The 21,248-nt window shown below is 40.0% G+C and overlaps 1 protein-coding gene across 2 annotated transcripts in view; it reads right to left on the reverse strand.

Moving 5' to 3' along the window:
- Window positions 1-15,674: 15,674 nt before the first annotated feature.
- The window catches only part of LOC129776399 (choline-phosphate cytidylyltransferase B-like), a 59,008-nt gene continuing 53,434 nt past the window's right edge, over window positions 15,675-21,248 (reverse strand). For both annotated transcript variants that reach the window (XM_055782025.1, XM_055782026.1), the window contains one exon: window positions 15,675-17,783. In XM_055782025.1, coding sequence (XP_055638000.1) covers window positions 17,037-17,783 — 747 coding nt within the window. In that variant the 3' untranslated portion in view covers window positions 15,675-17,036. The remainder of the gene's footprint in view (window positions 17,784-21,248) is intronic.

Genomic DNA, 21,248 nt, shown 5'->3' on the forward strand with positions numbered 1-21,248 from the left:
TGAGAGTAAGCCATTCGTTTCAACCCAACGATCAAGGCGAAACAAGATCATTTTCTCCAACAATTTCCGTATACAAGACAGCATTTCTATTGGGCGGTGCGAATTGAAGTCGGACGCGGGTTTTCCGGGTTTTTGAATAGCTATAACTCGTACTTGTCTCCAATCATCTGGAACAATATTATTCTCCAGAAACCGATTGAATAAATTCAACAAGCGATGTTTCGCCACATCAGAGAGGTTTTTCAACAAGTTGAACTTAATTCGATCCGTTCCTGGAGCCGAATTGTTACAAGAATGGAAAGCAAGAGAGAATTCTACCATCGAAAACCCGGAATCGAGATCGCACCTATCTTGTGGTATATCTCGAACAATTTTTTGCATGGGAGCGGAATCGGGACAAACCTTCCGCGCAAAATTAAAAATCCATCGATGTGAATATTCTTCGCTTTCATTCGTTGAAGAGCGATTTCTCATGTTTCGAGTCACTTTCCATAATTTTTTCATTGACGTTTCTCGTGACAAACCTCCCACGAAATTTCGCCAATAAGCACGTTTTTTCCTTTGATCAAGTTTTTAAATTGATTTTCAAGGTCCAAATACGACTGAAAATTTTCAATGGTTCCACGTTTCCGAAAAGCTTTTTTTTTCCAAAATATATATTTTTATAAAGGCTCATATGGCGTTAGCCTCACGGGGCCGGGAGTTCAATACAATTTTTCTTATTATCTATGTTAGTAATATGTAACCGATTACTCGCGGTTGGCTCGAGGTTAGTATTACAAGTGTTTTCGTAATTGGGATGTTGCCGTCTCCAATGCTCTGTACGTGTGCCCGACATGGGATACTTCCTATTGGGATGCAGCTGACCATTAATCAGCAACGCCCCCCTAGTCTGTACCTCATATCTAGCGTGGTGCGTCTTTCTCGACTCGAGGAATCCAGGATAGAATGGTCACTAACCGGCGCAATCATCAGTTCATGTAGAGTTGTCATGAGCGGTACAACCTTTGGCTCTTGTTGAATGATCAGTGGACTGCACAGCCTTTGGCCCGTGTGTCTGTAAAGAGTGTGTGTATGTATTGCCGCGACTAAGTAAAAGTTTATCGATCGGATAGGAGGGATATGAAACGGGGACACAACGAAGGAAACATCATTAAACGTTGACATCGGCGTTTCTGAGGAACAGGTATAGATGAAGCAGAAGATCAGGATCACGGCTACCTAAGATATCCCGGACGGGGATATCCGATTGTCTGCCTTGTGCTCTTAGTGCTCTAGAGAGCTGAGAGCGAGCAGCATGGAACCGGATACACGACCAGACAACATGCTCGATGTCGTGGTAGCCATCGCCACAATCACAAAGATTGTTTGCTGTGAGCCCAATGCGATAGAGATGCGCGTTTAGGTTGTAGTGATTGGACATAAGCCGAGATATCACGCGAATGAAATCACGACCTACATTCAATCCCTTGAACCATGCACTCGTCGAGACCTTAGGGATAATCGTGTGTAACCAACGACCGAACTCATCTCCACTCCACATGCGTTGCCAACATACGAGCGTGTATTGACGAGGAATGTGGAAAAATTCATTATAAGCAATTTGCCTTCCAAAAAGAGTGCCTTCTAAAGCGTCCACCTTAGCTAGCGAGTCATTCCCCGGAATCGAACAATGAGAGGGTAATGCTAAGGTAATCTTGAATAATTTTTCGACCAAAACACTCAATAGTTGTCTTATTCTTGTTAGGAAATAAGATGAGCGTTTATCAACTTTCATTGAGCGGATTGCCTCTATTGAGCTGAGACTGTCTGAAAAAATAAAATAGTGGTCGATGGGCAATGTTTCAATGATCCCCAGTACGTAGTATATCGCACCCAGTTCAGCAACATACACGGAACAAGGATCTTTGAGTTTGAAAGAGGCACTGGAATTTTCATTGAAGATGCCAAAGCCAGTGGACCCGTTTATGAATGAACCGTCAGTAAAAAACATTTTATCAGATCTAACTATGCCCCCATATTCTGCCGAAAATATCGGCGGAATAGAATCTGAAGACATAAAACTTGACTGAGGAATCAGTTGGAGTAGATTTTCGAAGTTATCAATCACCAATGGATTCATGATCTTGCAACGGATGAGAAATCTGTAGGATTCTGTGAACCGAAGAGTAAGCGGGGGTTCTCCTGCCAAAACTTCGAGACTCATCGTATGTGTCGAATGCAAACACCCCATTGCTATACGCAAGCAACGATATTGTATTCTCTCCAGCTTGAGAATATGAATCCTGGCAGCTGATCGGAAGCAAAAACTGCCATATTCTAACACTGACAATATCGTTGTTTTGTACAACTGAATGAGGTCTCCTGGATGGGCGCCCCACCATGTTCCGGTTATTGTTTGGAGAAAATTGATTCTTTGCTGGCATTTCTGTTTCAAATACGCAATGTGTATTCCCCAGGTACATTTAGAGTCAAAATATACTCCAAGGTATTTGAAAAACATCGAGCGCTTGATCGTTTTTGGGCGGGTTCGTGCTTCCTAGAAAAACGACCATTTCGGTTTTCTCCGTAGAGAATTCGATACCCAGCTTGAGAGCCCACGTGAACAGATTGTTCAGGGTATCTTGCAAGGATTTTTGCAGAACGGCGGGATTAGTACCCGTGATGGAAATAACTCCATCGTCTGCAAGTTGTCTCAGCGTGCAGTCTTTAGTTAGACAATCATCTATATCTTCTTCTTCTTAAATGGCACCAACGTTCCTAGAGGAACCTCGCCGTCTCAACGTAATATTACTTGCGTCATTTTTACTAGTACTTAGTTGAGATTTCTATGCCAAATAACACGCCTTGAATGCATTCTGAGTGGCAAGCTCCAGAATACGCGTGACCACAGTGCAAGTCGGAGGAAAGTTCTTTTACGAAAAATTCCCCCGACCAGAACGGGAATCGAACCCGAACCCCCGACATGTTAGGTTTTGACGCTAACCACTCGGCCACGGGAGCACAATCATCTATATCATTGACGTAAAAACTGTACAAGAGGGGGCTTAGGCAGGAGCCCTGTGGTAGCCCCATAAAACTGTATCGAGAAGATTTCAAGCTGCCATGATTGAAAAACATGTGCTTTTCTGACAGTAAACTGTACAGGAAATTATTCAGAATTGGTGAAAGTCCACGATTATGAAGTTTCTCTGAGAGAATTTCCATGGAAACTGAATCAAATGCCCCTTTGATATCGAGAAAAACGGAAGCCATTTGTTCTTTGCGAGCAAATGCGATTTGGATTTCAGAAGATAGCAGCGCGAGACAATCATTTTCCCTTTACCTCGGCGGAAGCCAAACTGCGTATTTGACAGCAAATTGTTCGCTTCAACCCACTTGTCCAAACGAAGTAGAATCATTTTCTCTAACAATTTACGAATACAGGATAACATTGCAATCGGCCTATACGAGTTGTGATCGCAAGCCGGCTTGTTGGGTTTCCGTATGGCTATCACTCTCACTTGTCTCCAGTCATGCGGGACAATATTCAGCTCCAGAAACTTGTTGAACAAGTTCAGCAAACGCTGTTTTGCTAAGTCGGGAAGATTCTTCAACAAGTTGAATTTAATCTTGTCCGACCCCGGAGCTGAATTGTTACATGAGAGGAGGGCAATTGAGAATTCTACCATCGAAAAATTCTCATAGTCGCATTGGAGCGGAATGTCGCGTACGACGCTTTGTGCAGGAACGGAATCGGGACAAACCTTTATTGCAAATTTGAAAATCCAACGGTCAGAGTATTCCTCACTTTCATTTGTATGGTTCCAGCCACGCATTCTCCTAGCCGTATTCCAAAGAGTGCTCATAGCGGTCTCCCTTGACAAACCATTGACGAACTTTCGCCAATATCCACGCTTTTTTGCTTTAATCAGACCTTTTAGTTTGGCTTCTAGAGCTTGGTGCTTTCGAAACCATTCCACTAGTCCAGTTTTCCGGAATTTTTCCGGAAGAAAGCCATGTTTCACAGAGGGAAAATACATCACAGTTAGAACTATGAATTAAAAATTTAAATTGATCTAGTTTAGGGATGATGCTTCTGCAATTCCACTGTATTACAGTGGTCAAATCCTTGACCTCTTGCACTGAATCAGGCATCGAGGGAAATGAACGCTGCTAAAAAACCACATTTTTCTTTCAAAAATGTTCTCACAATCGGAAGCAAATATAATACTATACTTTTAAGAGGGTCATTTATATTTAAAGCATTTAAAATATTGTACACCAGGTCAGAAAGCGCAAGCAAGCCAGATTGTGGCTGTTGCCTCGACCGCGAAAAAGGAACAGACGTGTTGGGCTCTGCTCCGGGAAGTGCTGAGGACCCCTGGTGCGTAGAAGAACCGCTTAAACCAGGAGGTACTTGCTTCGGTCTATTCTCAGCACGTTCGATACTTGAATGCGTTCGATTTATCCTGATAAAACTTGGAACACTGGCTATCCACCATGGATTGGGAGGCCCTCGACGAATAGTGGAACCTGTGATGGGTTTCGTTTGAACGCGAACCGCGCTGTCATAGATCAAACGAGAAAAGAAGTTATACTCCTCCAATGGAGGTAAACCATCTCTGGAGTTGATGGCTATGGCAGTCAATGTGTCTTGTGAGGTCATATGCCATGTTTATAGATTTAGAAGAATTCGATCCAATAGTGATGGAAATTTTGATTGGCAAGTGATCACTACCGTTGGAGTTCTGGATTACATTCCACTTGCAATCTAACGATAGTGAATTCGAGCAAAGCGAGAGGTGAAGAGCACTTGGGTTAGCAGGAGGTTTAAGTACACGTGTTGTTTCCCCAGTGTTCAAAACGGTCATATTGAAGCTGTTACAAAGGTCATATATCAACGATGAACGATTGTCGTCGTACTGTTCCCCCCAGGCAGTTCCGTGAGAGTTGAAGTCTCCCAAGATCAACCGTGGCTCAGGAATGAGTGAGCACATGTCAGCATGTTGCTTTCGGCTAACTTGTACTTTCGGAGGCCGATACAAGCTGACAATACAGAGGTCTTTGCCTCTGATGTTTGCATGACAAGCAACAGCTTCGATCCCCCTAAAAGGTGGAAGGTCAATTCTAAAAAATGAGTGGCACTTATTGATCTCCAATAGCACCACTCCGTATCCGTCAACACGGTCCAAGCGTATAATATTAAAATCGTGGAAAGAGATATCATCTCGCGAAGAAAGCCGAGTTTCGAACAGAGCAAAAACATCACAATTGAAGTTATGAATTAAAAATTTGAATGTTTCCAATTTAGGGATAAGACTACGACAATTTCACTGTAAAACAGTGATATCTCCGACCTCTCTATTTGAATTAGACATCAAGAGAGATAATCATTGCAAGGAGAAGCCATGTTTGCATCAATTGTTGCAAAATTGTCTTTAATACTGGAAGCATTGAAATGATAATGGTTCCGATAGAGTCGGAAACATTGAAGCATGTGAAGATTTGAGCCACAAGGTCAGTCAACTTTATAAATCCCGATTGGGGAGTTGAGTTGGACGGAAAAATAGGGACATTTGGGGTTTTTGATGTCCCCTCGAGTGCTGGATCGTTCGAAGGTGAACTATTCCCACGGAAGCCAGAAGGAACTGATTTTGCTTGTCCGCTGCACTCGGTTTTTTAGGCATGCTAACAGTAGGTATAACCGGAGGGGCTTGTCCTTGAACTTTGGGTGTGGTCACATTTTTGCGCTGGGGATTCCCTTGGAAAATGAACGGTGTGCTCCCGTTAGCTGTGTCCGTTTCCATTTCATCAACGGGCAACGTGGCGAAGACATTTTGCGTGTTGATTGGTTGTTGTTGTTGGGCCAGTGAAGAAGCGCCCTTTAAAATATCCACAAAAATGCGTTTCGAGCGTTCCCTTAAAGAGCGCTTCTGTTCCTCTCATCGGCTCTTGTAAGTTTCACAAACTGAGAGCTCGTGTGGGGATCCCCCGCAATATGGACATTTATGCTCAGTCGCACTGCATGATTTCCCCTCATGTTGCTCTCCGCAATGGGCACAGCGCTCCTTTTTGGCACAATAATCAGAAGTCTGACCAACTAACTTGCATTTTTGGCAAGTCATAGCTTTGGCACGAAGAGTCGCACAGGCAGTCTCAATTTGCCCACCATGACGTAGTCAAGGAGAGCGGAATCAGCAAAAGTTACTCGAAACGAGTCTGACGGAGTGAATTTAGTTTTTCCCTCTTCTTGGGATATTTTCCCTAGTTGGCGGCTGTCCAAAATTTTAACGCCCACCATCGGGAGTCTTTTAAATTTACTAACTCCTTCCTTTATCATTTCACACGTTAGACCCGTTTCAGTTACCACCCCGAGGTTTCTACGTCATGGGAGGCACGTAGACACGATACTCTACACTGAGAGAAATAATTAGTAAATATAACGAATTTTTTGGTAAATACTACCAATCTATAGTCATTTTCGACCATACTAATAAACACATATGTCAAGCAGAACCATGATTCGGAAGCCCAATATCGGCTACATTTTCTCACCGAAAATGCACGTATCAGAATTATATCCTTATTATACCTCCGTATTGCCTTATGGGAACAATGAAAATGGTTAATACGCGCTTTTCTCACCAATTTTCAGATATGACAATATACAAGCTTACTAATGTTATCGAGTAAAATATACTAATCTCTGGTAGGGATGCGGGTTTGTTGACAATATGTACAAAAAAATTTGTACATTCTACTAATTTTGCATTACCAAATGTATTTAGTAGTTTTCGACCGAGGATTTTTCTAAGGGTAGGGAGAACCTCTCGTCGATCACATTTGCATTTGCGTGTTTCTGATCACTCACGACAACACGCAGTTTGTTCGGTCTAACCTTAGAGATTTCGACCACGGAGGAATAAAATCTTGCCAGATCTGAATGACATTGATGGATTTTCCTTTCGGTTTGGGCCGGAAAAAAACAACCCATGGGCCAGCTCCAGGTGAATCTTCTGGATAGACCTTGACACGGGAAGAGGAAGCAACTGAGGGGGAGGTCGAGGTCGATTGTTGGGCGAGAGCGGGATCAGTTGGGCTGGGAGGCAAGTTCGGGAGTTGAGCGGAAGCGTGAGCGGGAGATTGAGGGGATGAAGAGGAAAGGTTTGTAAATTTTCTTGAGGGAGGCTCGTTGAGGTGAGTTATCTCTTCCTGTGAAGAGATATTTTCTGAGGGGGTAACGCGTTTAAGCGACTTCCCAGCACCCGTAGCTGGGGAGGGGGAGACAGTGGATTCGATATCCATGTCAACGCTTTCTTCCCCTTCTGCCATTTAAAATGGCAGATGTACACTTTCTTATAATTTTTGCAATTTTTTTTTATAATTCCTTAACCTAATAACCTCAACCTATTAATTTCAGTATACTTATTATGCACACCAGTGCGGATTATTTATAACGGTGCTGCGTGTTGATCGTTCGGTACAACTAAACCCGTGTATCGCACCACGCGGTGATGATGTCGAAGACGGTGCTACGGCGATAACACACCAGCACACAGCGCTCGCGTGCTGGGTTTCTTCCTCTCGCTTGTTGTGTCTGCTTTAATGAATCCACTTGCAATACAGGGAATCCCGTTAGTGTTCAACACTCACTTCACCAGCCACGACAATAACGGTATCACTTCAACGATAGACGATAACGATATAAAACCGTCCGGCGGCTTCGAGCTTAGGAAGATGAAATGAAAACCTATATTGGTGGGGTTTTGAGAATATATATGTAATCCGTCATTTTGTAGCGGCCGCCAGCTTGGGTTTTTAAAATCATGAAATACGCAGTTTTAAAAAGACTGCATAAAGGTGTGTTCCAAATTTCAGATCAATCGATCAACAGGAAGGGGTTCAAATTTATATTAATTTGGTAAAGCGCTACAGACAAACATGTTACAAACATACAAACATACAAACATACAAATTACAGGGCAAGCTAAACAAAACCGTTTAAAAAAGCAACAGTTGGGAAGCAAGCCTTTTCAATAGACACACACGAGAAAACACCGCTACAACAGCTGAAGTACGAAGTTGACGTATGTTTTACCACGCTCCACTCTTCTTCAATCCTAGGAAGAATTAGGCCTGTTCTCACTGCAACGGGGCGTCAGCGTGGCTTGGGCGAGGCGTGTGATGCTCACGATTAATCGTGTGTGTTCTTACCGATATGTTCACACCAGACTGAGCGTGGTTTCGGCGTGTGGCTGGCGTGTAAACGAAAACACTTCACGCCTGCGATATTTTTACTTCTCCGCTTCTCTCTTGCATATGTTTGTTTGTAGTACTGACATAATTTTTATTTTTCGTTTTTTTTTTATTTTTACGTTTTTCACCGTCCGATTTTTGTCCCGGACACGTCCAACGATGTTGGAATATTTAAAAATAAACCAATTTTCATTCTTTCATTCAAAAATACACATTGACAATTTGTATAAAACACGCCGAAGACACGCCGCTGGCACGGTGCAATGTGAGTGAATTAAAATGTCGTTGCGAGAAGTGAACACGCCCCGCTGCAGTGGGAACATGGCCTTATTTTTGAAAAAACTTTAACCTTGAGAAAGGTTTTTCTTTGGAATAAAAAATCTCCAATACACTTTCGCCGCTGGAAAAACTGTTGCCGAGGAAACCTTCTACAATCTGAGAACGAGCAGCGTCAGCGATACCACGGAATGCACTTTCTGCGGGTATACGGGTTGACGTACGATGGAAGAACAATTTTTCTTTGTATCTACTCATCTGGAAATTAAAGCATGTCACATTATGGTTACCGGAATTAATCGCCGCAGAAAACGACTGCAACATTAACAACCACTGGGGGTCTTCGTAGCCTAATTGGTTGCGTGTCCGCTACTAAGCGAACGATCATGAGCTCATAACTTAGGGCCCCTCAACTGACCATCTTAGTGTGTTATTCTTGCTACTATGTCCACGCAACAATCATCATGTGTCGGTAATCCCAGTCCCTTACCGCTCACATTTTCGGTCTGCTGCATCGGTAATTGGCACTATTAAAGGTAATCGGTAATTGGCACTATTAAAGGAAGCCTCATATCAACAGTTCCGCTGTGAACAGCCCAACTGTGAACATTCGAACAATAGCAATATTCTTGAGCCGAAAAAAGGCAACATGTGTTGTGCATCGATAGAATAGAAATTCTCTTGCGCCTGAACGGCTACTGTGTTATAGATAAAACAAATGTTTATCGATAGATAGCGATACTCTTACGCCTCAAAATTGGAACAGTGTAATAAACAACAAAAGTTATCTTAAGATAAAAAATGTACACGAATGAATTCGGCTCCGTTACAGCTGAATTGCTAAATGAGCCTAATAAAATAAACTGTTGGGATAAAAAAAAAAAATTAACAACCACTCAGAAAAAGTGTAGTAGTCTACAAGTAGGCGCGGTATTGTATTTCAAAACAAAAACTAACCGGGAAAACGTAATGTACCAAGCATTGCTAAAGGATCGTATCCACACAGGTTTGCGTGCGAGACACCGCCGATTCCGACGGCGGGTCGGCGATGGACACGGATCGCGTCATTTCGGTGGCTTGGGCCGTCTCGTCTCATCCCCATTACATTGACCTCAGGTAAATTTCGAAAAACGAAAACGAGAAAATAAATTTATAATAGAAATGTGCGGCATTTATACACACTATGTTTTTCCCGCGCCACAATATTTCTAGCCTACTAGGGTAAATGATCTTGGTTTGTCCAATTTAGGGTGTTTTCACGCAAATAGTAAATGGAAATCGATTTTTCTTCATGAAAATCACATATAATCTATACGAGTTTGGGTTTGTTGAAAAGCCCCAAGTCTCTAGTTGCTAATACTAACATACGGCGTTAAAATCATTCAAATTTTTATGTTTTTTAACGATTTTCCTCAAAGAGAAATTATGATCATGGTTTGTCCAGCTCTGATCATGGTTTGTCCAAAAAATGATCATTGTTTGTCCGGTTTTAGAAATCACAATTTTTGAATGAAAAAAATCTATTTTTCAAGTAGATGTTGCATTTATCACTGCTTTAGTTTACTGTCATAATGTTGGTTCATTCATAATTTAGGCTTTCTCCAGAAAATTGCCTTTTGTTTGGCATTTTAAAAGTGTGACCTCAACACACTCAACACAGAGGAACTTTATTTCTGCTATGCGCGAAGAACACAATAAACAAACTGCAGCGCGCCAAGCGGTTGCCATAGAAATCATGTGAACAAAATAACAATAATGAATCGGACAACTCGTGATCAGAATTGATGTATCTAAATGCATTAATTGCGTGGTTTGGCTATGTAAATCTGATACAAATGGCGTGCAAGCATGATGTTTACAATATTTGTAAATGTTATAACCCAGAAAAGGTCTGAATATGTGCGAAATAATCATCTAGTGATTGATTGAAAGTTAGCTCATATGAGGGGCGCATTGACACCAATAGAAGAAGCATTTTATAATCCTTTGAAAAATGTGAATCCGTAAAAATCTCGTGTCACGATGTTTGTTACCGAACTCCTCCGAAACGGCTCGACCGATTTTGATGAAATTATACTCAAAATACTTGGTAGGTATGAGAATAGGTTGTAAACTATATATGATACCGGTAGGATACCGATAACCATACATTTAGTACCGAATAGGGTGGCTCTATGCAGAAAAAAAGATCTGGATTTTTTTTTCAAAAATTTGACTTCATACCATACATATAACCTTAAATTTTGACCCCAATTCCCTATTTTTAATTGCGATTGTATTATTTTTGTGTCAAAAATTTTCTAATAATTTAACCGTTGTTCGTTTTTTCAACAGAACGAATTTATTTAAGTTGTTCAATGACTAATGGCGTAACGCCCGCTTCATTGAACATCCATCTACAAATACACAAGTAACATCAATTCATCTAAAGCAGGGAGCATCTCCGACGAGCTGGAAGCCTTTTTGAATGAGCACAATGAGTTATCGAAATTCTTCAAATCACATTTGCTCGGATTACAAAATGACAATCACGCTATTGCCATCAACCCTGATAAAACATCAGCTGGAAAGCACGTGTGTAGATCCAAAGCACAAGCGCTGCTGGAATCATGATAGCACGGTGGCACGAGAAATTTAATGCGAAGAAAAAACAATAATCTGGAATTCATCGTTGACACACACCGTTCATACGAGCCTCACTATGTTCTTCTTCAATGGCACTAACGTTCCCAAGGTTTGCCTTCTCAACGTAGTACTACTTGCGTCATTTTTATTAGTAAATAGTTGAGATTTCTATGAGGAACAATACGCCTTGAATGTATTCTGGAGTGGCAAGCTCAATAATACGCGTGACTACAGTGCAAGTCAGAAGGGTTTCTTTAACGAAAAATCTCTTGCATAAACATTAGACCAACGAGACCCCGTCACAGATACTTAATTCATTATGAACATCATTTCTCATTTTGATTTAATATTTATGAACATGCGACGAAACAAACAGAGGGCGCGATCGAAGGATTTTTATGTTTATAATATGGTGATTTGACATGGTTAAAAAACGCCAATTCAAGATATCGTAAGCTGTGCCAACAATTTATGGTCGACATATACGCGAAGGTAGAGATTGAACGACTGCAATTCTTACTACACAATCAACAAAAGCGGTGCGAGGAATAATACATTCACTTGCGAGACACTATCATGAGCAACGCCGACACATCTTTAGTTATAGCCAGGCCAAAGCGCAATGCATTGTCATGACATTGCGCGTGTGTTCAAACACAAAATGAAGTTCGATCGTATTCGTCCCCACATATTGTTGGTTGTATTCTGTTGAATACAACTTATTTTGACCATCGTTTCGCGACAAGGCGAACGAATTTAAGAGTGTAAAAGTCGATTTCGATCGAATTGTAAAATCCGATCACTCATATGCATATATGAATATTGAGTTCTACAAATCGGTGAAGAATAATAAAAAAATCCATGAATAAAGGAAGCAATATGGCTGTGTTTCAAACTTAGATTACCGATGTGAATACTCCTCGATTGAATGACTACGATAAAATAACGCGATTTTCCAATTTATGAACGATACCAAGCTGTTATAAACTAAGCCATGTTGAAAATCTCATGCACGTATTTTCTAACAAGGAGACAGCAATAAATATGATTTTTTAATATTTCATTTTTTCTACTTTACGACAAACTTATATTACTTTTTTCAGTTGACGTTTAACTTTTAAGAGATCAAACATGTCAGTTACGTTAATGAAATACACCAAGAAACATCATATAACCTTTCGTTCAAATCATTTAACTCGTTTTTTTATCGATCACATTCGATTTATTTTAAAGATCGTTAAAATATTCAATTACATTACATTACATACTTACAATACATTAGTGTGTTTTATGCAACACCCAAAATATTCACTAGAAATAATTTATTTGGCAGAACAACGTTTGCCTGGTCAGCTAGTATACTATAAAACTAATGTAATGAAAAAGACAATTTTATTTATATGTTTTGAAACATTCGAATACCTGATTTGGCACAGGTGCGCAGAATTAGAGCATTCAAAAAAGTGGACAAACCATGATCATATTTTCGACTGGACAAACCAAAATCATTTACCTTACACTTTTTTTCTAAGCAGTATACGGTATACGGTGCCATACAAATGAAACACAAATTTCTGTATAACTCGAAAACTAATGAAGCAAATGGAGCCAAGTACCAAAAATGTTTCTGAGGGTCCCATAAAAATATTACACATTTTTCAATCTACCACATTCCAATCAAACTTGACAATTGAAAATTTTCGGAAAACTCTGAAGGAAAATGGGAAAATTCGGAAAATTGAATTACTATACGTTCTACAATTACATCGTCTCAAGAGTTGTTAGTCCATTTGAAGTGAAAATGAATTTTCAGGTGAGAAAGCACACTCATATATCTTACAACTTTATAACTAAATAAATAACTGCACCCCTGGCCGAGTGGTTAGTGTCGCACATTATCATGCCGGGTGTTCGGGTTCGATTCCCGTTCTGGTCGGGGGATTTTTCGTCAAAGAAATTTCTTCCGACTTGCACTGTGGTCACGCGTATTCTAGAGCTTGCCCCTCGGAATACATTCAAGGCGTGTTATTTAGCTTAAGAAATCTCAACTATGTATTGATAAATGACGCTAGTTAATGCATACGTTGAGACGACAAAAGTTCCACAGGGAACGTTAACGCCATTCAAGAAGATATAACTAAAAACGGATCGCCAAGTGTTATGGTAAGCGTAAAACTCGAGGAAGGAATCGTCCGATTTTATATGTTTCCATTTTATTATATTTTCTAGATCAAACATGTTTTCCATGTAACGGAGAAACATGTTATTTACAAGTGGTTGGAAAATATTGAACGAGAATTGTGTCTGAAAATAATTTGATATTATATTGACCTCTTCTGTATAATTTCTATATTAATGATATAGATGATCATCTTGAAGATGGATGTACTTTGAGGCAACTGGCAGATGATAGTGTTGTATCCATATCAGGTACTAGAACTATTGATTTGCAAAGACCGCTGCAAATTTCCTTAAATAATTTATCTACATGGGCTGTGAAGCTAGGTATTGAATTCTCAACTGAGAAAACAGAAATGGTTGTATTTTCTAGAAAGCACCAACCTCCCGAACTTCTGCTTCAATTGTTCAACAAAACCATCGTTCAATCCACAAGCTTCAAATATCTTGGAGTTTGGTTTGATGCTAAATGTACATGGGGAAAACATATTGCGTATCTGAATAAAAAATGTCAACAGAGAACAAATTTTCTCCGGACAGTTACTGGAACATGGTGGGGTGCTCATCCAGAAGACCTAATACGGTTGTACAAAACTACAATACTGTCAGTCATGGAATATGGTTCGTTTTGTTTCCGTTCTGCTGCTAAAACCCACATCATTAAACTGGAGAGGATACAGTATCGTTGCTTGCGTTTAGTCTTAGGGTGCATGCAATCAACACACAACATAAGCCTTGAAGTCTTGGCAGGTGTTTTACCATTGCAGGTTCGGTTTTGGGAACTGTCCTATCGCTTCTTAATCCGAGGCGAAATCATGAACCCATTAGTAATTGAGAATTGTAAGAAGCTTCTCGAATTAAACCAACGGTCGAGATCCATGGATTTGTACTCTCATTACATTTCTCAAGAGATAAAGCAGACATCTTCAATAATGTTGGCAAAACCAATGGAACAGAGATGACCTTGGGAGATTGCTATACTCTATTATCCCCAAAGTTTCAACGAGGGCCTGGTTTAAAGGGTTAGATCTTGACAGAAATTTTATTAGAACTATGTCCAGATTGATGTCCAATCATTCCGCGCAAAATGCGCATCTCTTCCGCATAGGTCTTGCTACTAACAATTTATGCAATTGTGGTCAAGGATATCATGACATCGAGCACGTTGTTTGGTCATGTAATGAATTTTGCAATGAAAGAATTAAACTGGTTGCCGATTTAGAGGCTCAAGGAGTACACTCACGCATGCCAGTTCGCGATATCCTAGCTACTCGTGACCCTAATTTTATGTACCCCATATATGTCTTCCTAAGAAGCGCTAATGTTATTATTTAGGTCGCATCTCCTACTCCCACTGTCCATTCTCCCTTCCTTTCCTATTACACAAGCAGAACTTAGTACCCGTTGAGATAAGATCATTACAGGAGCTATTAACATAACAAGGAGACACTACCAAAGGATACCGTTGCTACATCAACTGGCGATGTAGTTGTTACGACCCACCACAGGCACTGTTCCAGACAAGGATAATACCGACGAGGCAACGAAAGAATAAATTATATATTTTTTTTATATTGCACTGTAGTTTTAGCTAATTAGACTTAAGTTAATAATTATGTAGTTATAATATATTGAAATAGTTTTAAAATGTATTGCTTGATGGTGGCTCTTCATCCACTTGAGCCTAATTAAATCAATAAAGGAAAAAAAAAATATATTGACGAGTTTTGGTAGAAGTACTAAGAAATTTATATTAAAAAGATAATTGTAAAGGGTCAAATAGAAGATAAATCAATGAGCAGTTCTGCTCGTGATCGTAAGTAAAAAAAAACATGAATGTTTAAAGGTATTGATAACAAAAATCTATCAAAGTTTACCGAGTCAGCTAGTAAATAAATAAATAGGTAAATAAAATCCTCCTTAGGGGCTTTGGACTCTCTGCTCTGGTTTTCTATAGTTTCAGGTTCGATTTCGGACTTTCTGCTATAGAGATCCGTCCTCCGCAGACGGAGTTAGCTAAAACAAATGATTCAAGGGGTACTATTGCATTTTAGTGTCATCATCATACAAAAGTGCTTGCAATTCATTGTTTTTAAATTATTCCAGAAGCGTCTCACACGTAAAAATCATTTATTCATAATATTTTGACCCCTCAAAGCACTACATTCCATCAATAATGTACTCACCGTAAGCGCCATATTTATCTGCATTTAAAATTAGATCCAGGGTTTGCCCCCCTGGAAAAATTAGATTAGGGTTTGCCGAAAATAAAACGTGTTAACACTCCACTTAGACTACTTTCGAGCTTTGCCCCTGCTCTCAATAATTCTTCAAAACTCGATACAAAAGCCGTCGGAAACATTGTACAACATGTTTATTTCAAAGCCTTTAAATATTTGTGTTGGATTTCTTTTTCTCGTATTGAATATTTGACTTGTTTATGATCTATTGCAAACAACCTATACGCTACAGAAGCGTCTAAAAATTGCAAATTTGGTTCAACAATGTGTATATCGGTGTATCGGTGTATGTAAAGTCCAACGCGCATTCCACAAGCCATTTCGCCGCCTCCACCCAAATCGCGATTACTCATTTTACAGAAAAAACAGAACCCCAGTGTTCAAACAAGCGTTCGAATAAGTAAATTGTATTGATATCCGGGGTTTCCAAATACTGCTACGAGAGACTAGCGGTATTCACTGTGCGCTTTATGTTCCACTCTTTTCAATTCGAAAGGCATCCTCCGAAAGCTCAGAAAAATGTTACATCGATTCAGATTCTAGCACTCTATTGGTTTTCGAGTAAGGTCCCCGACAAATGTTTTGTTGGGCTTTTTGGATTGCATCAAACCATGTCGGTGATTTGCGTTTAATTTAAATCTTCATCAAAACTCTTACACGTCAGTGGAATGTTCAGGCTAAGGTGAGGTTGGAAAAAACTTTTCGTTAGTGTATTTTTCTTGATTTCCGTTATGAGTATGAGCCCAGACCATTCTTTTGAAAACTCTAATACAAAGCTCCTCCGCGAATTTTCACAACACAGCCACATACAAAAAAAAAATCAATGCTGATTACCTTTTCCCTTTGATAGTGTTTATGTATTTAATCTTTTCTTGAATAAGAGTGCTGTATACCGTACACATCGTTCCAAATTTTCCACAAGCTTTTAACAAGACTTCCCATGAAAGTAGCGAATACCTAACATTGTAAACTTTATTTCTACTCAATAAAACTAGATGAAATAGCTGTAGATGAATGAAGCCAAACGAACGAACAAAACAGTGTGACCACGAAGGACAAAAAAAAACTACGGTTGACCTGATTCATATCTATTGACTGCTATGAGTGATAGGAATAGTTTCTCTCTCAACACTTGTAATAATAATCGAATAAATATAATTAGAAAATTTAGTTACTCTTGCTTCGCAATCATACTTATTCCGGATCTCACTCACCCAAAGTCTTCGCGTTCAGCCTCTCGCTCTCTTATTGTATGTATAATTTGTTGTTCATTCCCGTAAGCTTACACCCTCTACTAGGTAAACGTACCAGTCTGATTCTACGACAAATATCCATGGACCTTATCGCGATCCAATACGCACGGTTCACGCAACTTCGCGAACACAATTCTCTCATTCGATGCTGGCTTTACTGCATTAACTGCAGATACGCAACACAAAAAATAAACAAATCATGCTTTCCCCTCCCCTGCAGCCTAGCCTAGTGCTGGCCATTCTGCCCGTTGGCAACCGTATCCAGATTATAGCTGGAGGTCGGTCGCGATTGAGAATCAACAAACTCTTCATCGTCATCGTTGTCGTCGTCGTCGTCATCATCCTCAGTTTCCGACAGCTGATTCGCTAAAATGGTTCCGGGCCTCTGTCGGTTCGAACGTTTTGTCGGTGGAGAATCGAGCATCGATTCCGGACTTTCGCCCTCCTCATCGCCATATTCATGCAAGCTGCTGCTGCTTCCTCCATTGGGACTTCCAGGTGGACTGAGTGCCGATACTATCCGGTGCTTGGATTCCGACCAAAAGTTCGAAATTCGGCTATCTTTGCCGAACATCAGCAGGAAGGTGCGAATGATGTCGGATGATTTTTCCTCCCACTTGCTTATGATGTCTCCCTTGCCCTTTTTCACCTTATCCTTGAGCTCGTCCATTTTGTTCTGGAAGCGGAATTTCTTCTCCGACAGGAACGACACGTTCAATTCTTTGGCTGTGTATCCGCGGGCAAGATTCCTCCGCACGTAGATGTCGTAATCCTTTACGATCCGGGCGACGATGTCGGACGTGCTGACGCCTTCGGTGCGCTCCGTCGCGACAAACATGCCGCGCGCTTTGATCTTCGCGTACACATCGTTGCAATCCTCTGAGCTGTACGGAATTTCGTCGTGTGCCACGAAGTCTATCTTGTGCTTCTCGAGAAATGCGTCGTCAAGCTCCCACGGGGCATCCTGGACGATCTGCGGAAGGGAAAAAACACGGGAATGAAGATTATTAATATTTAATATGTTATTTGTTATATGGTGCATTTTTTATGTGGAGTTGCAGGGTCGTGGTTCTTGGTTTTATAGTCAGCTAACTATGCGGCCCCATCTTTACCAGGTTTAAGCAGGCGTTATGACAGACAGATCCAACGACTTAAGTACAATAAGTGTCCAGTGGATGTGCATACTCTATTCAAAGAAGATATTTGGTAGCTGATTTTAGATTTACCGTTGATTTTCTGTGAATATTCATCAGCGAAGTCATTGTGCATATCCTCAATTATTTCTGTAGGTATATCTTTTGATTTTCTGCATTCCTCAGCAAACATTAAATAGTATAACTTGGCATATTTTAAGTCGTACATAAAGTGGGATCGAATCACAATCGCATATCATGTCGATCAAAGCATACGTCGTGTATATCCAAAATCGTAGAATCTGATTTTATTTATCACGACAGATTAAGTCTTATCTGCGTATAACAAACATCGGTTTTATGGTATACACTATCGTTGAATTGAACTAATCGATATCATGTATGCATATTAGGTAAATGCAGTTCCGCATATGATAAAACAAAAATTGGACGGTGTGTTTCTCAGCCACAAATTTTAGGTTGGATGTAGGATGTTCTCAGAATTCAAAAAAGTTTCATTTATTAGAATTAATTTAATAATAAATGTTAATTTTGTTAAATTATTCTATAAAAATCCGAAAAAACCGGCAAATGTTTTTTGAGCATTACGGACGGATTTTGGTCGTCATGGACGGCCTACAGAGCACACAATCGCTAATGTAGTGCGTAAATTCGAACAAACTGGATCCGTAGCGGATATTGTGAAACCTGTGCATCATCGTAATGTGCGTTCGGCCGAAAATATTGCTGCTGTTGCTGCCAGTGTGGAGGATGACCCGAATGTTTCGATTCCACGGCGTGCTCAGCAATTGGGCTTGTCAAACACATCATTGTGGCGAATTTTGCATTTGGACTTGCACCTACATCCATATAAAGTCCAACTGGTACAAAAATTAGAGCGTGGTGACCATGGAATGCGTCGGGCATACGTCGATTGGGTGAACGAACAACAGCAGCAAAATGCTGAATTTTCGCATCAAATTTTCTTCAGCGATGAGGCACATTTCGAGCTCGGTGGCTATGTGAACACCCAAAATTTCCGTATATGGGGCTCAGAAAATCCCCATATACGGATCCAATTGAGAGGCCATTGTATCCGCCAAAAGTCACTGTTTGGTGCGCATTATGGGCTGGTGGAGTCATCGGGCCGTATTTCTTTGAAAATGAGGACGGCGAGACGGTAACTATGAATGGTGAGCGCTATGGCCGCATGTTAACCGATTTTTTTGCCACAAATTGAAAATATGGATACGGATGACATGTGGTTTCAGCAGGACGGCGCCACGTGCCACACAACACGACCGAACATGGCCATATTGCGAACGAAATTTGAGGGACGCTCAATTTCCAGCTGTATGGCGATTCTTCCAGCTGTATGACACCCGCCATGTTTTTGGTGCCAACATCTCAAACGTCAAAAGTATTTGTTTTCTTGAAAACAGCGATCCGCGTTGGCGTCATTGTGCTTCGTTTACTAGTTAAGGGGAGCGTCAACAAATAGCTGATTTTCAGTCGGAATGAACGTTTTGAAAAATTAAAATTATGAATGAAAATTAGCTTTTCCATATCAAAGTATTCTATTAGAATTAAAAACATTTTTGTTTGCAGTTGTTGAAAAAGTCTCATACGAAAATTGGCTATGAAGACAATTTTATATTATGATGAAAAAATTCAGCAACAATTTTGAAATTGTATAGCCATATGGTTGAATGAAAGTCAGAAATAGGTGTTTCAAGTAATTAAATGACATAATGTGAAAATTTTCATTCAAATTTTAAAATTTAAAAACCAGCTTCGTGTCTTCTAATCTGATAGAGATTACACTAACGATTTTGGGACACAAATTATGGCCCTAATTTGAAGTCGCCACCAGACGTCGACACCATCGCGAATTACCAATTTACCACCATCTGACATATCGTGATGTCGATGATGAACTTTTTCAGCAGAGTGATAGTGAGATGGGTGGTGACGGTAGATAGAGTGATAGCGAATTCGTTTTTGTTCAGTTTCAACCCCAGTGCCGCACTAACTGCTGTCAAAACGTTTTTTTATTCACTCAGTTTCGCACTCAGTGTCGCACTAGTTCGCCCCGAAAACTGTTAGTTTCGCACTGAGATGTTTCACGGGTTGGCACTCGGGTTCACCAATACAACTATACTGAACTGTCAAGTTCCGAATATTATTTTGGAAAATCTAAAAATAAAGACTATGAAAATGGAAAATCTGCTGCTTTTGCTTTTGTATTATTGGAAGCGTAATCCAATTCGGATTCTGATTTTGAAGAGTATATTCGAGTAGACGGCATTAAGCTACGTGTGCTTTCATTGGGAGGTGAAAATAATGATGGATATTCAGGTGGAATAAATTTCAAAATCAAAATTATGAATGAAAATTTACTTTAACGTATCGAATATTTATTTTATGTGATTAAATAAGAGGATTTTTCCGATATCGCAGAAACATATTGAACGAAAACTGTGTCTAATGATGATTTTATATTATAATAGTAATTATTTGTGGAACAAACAGGAAATGCATCGACAAATGGTTAAGTGAGTGTCAGAACTACATGTGTTAGGTAATCGAACAATATGAAGTACAAATTTTCATTCAAACTTTTATATGTTTACACTGCACTTGGCCCTTCTGATCTGATGGAGAACAATTTACCTCCCAAGCACTAATATCACCACCAGACGTCGACACTGTACATTTGCCGTCGTAAATATAAACAAATCAGACTATATAACGTACACCAACAAACCAACGCATTCGTGAAACTGAAAACGTTTTTTTATTACAGAGTCAGTTTGGCACTGACTCAGTTTTAAAAACGAATTCGCTATGAGATAGCGATAATCGTGTCATACGGCTGAATTTTTCCCAGTGCTACATTGATTCAATTTATATGTTCATACGACTCACAAACTGCATCAGCCGGATATGCATATATGATTTGGTATAGATTTTACGGTAGTACTGATGCTTGTTACACCGAACTAAGACTTAAACTGTAGTGATAAACAAAATCGAGGTTTTCACATTTCACAACATCTTAAATGTACACAATGTATCCTTTGATCGACATTATATGTGATTTTGATTCGAACTCACTTTAAATGTGACCTAGCATATATAGTTATGCGAACATTAAATCGTATGAATAGCCATAATTGGAGGGGATATACATAAATCCACATAATACACAATACACATTTGAATGATATATGATACGTATAACTGGTATATACACGCAAAAGTGGAGGCGATTTATGCATATGCCACATTTTCTACGCACATAA

The sequence above is a fragment of the Toxorhynchites rutilus genome, chromosome 3 (genome assembly GCF_029784135.1).
Source record: "Toxorhynchites rutilus septentrionalis strain SRP chromosome 3, ASM2978413v1, whole genome shotgun sequence".
Taxonomy (NCBI): Eukaryota; Metazoa; Arthropoda; class Insecta; order Diptera; family Culicidae; genus Toxorhynchites; species Toxorhynchites rutilus.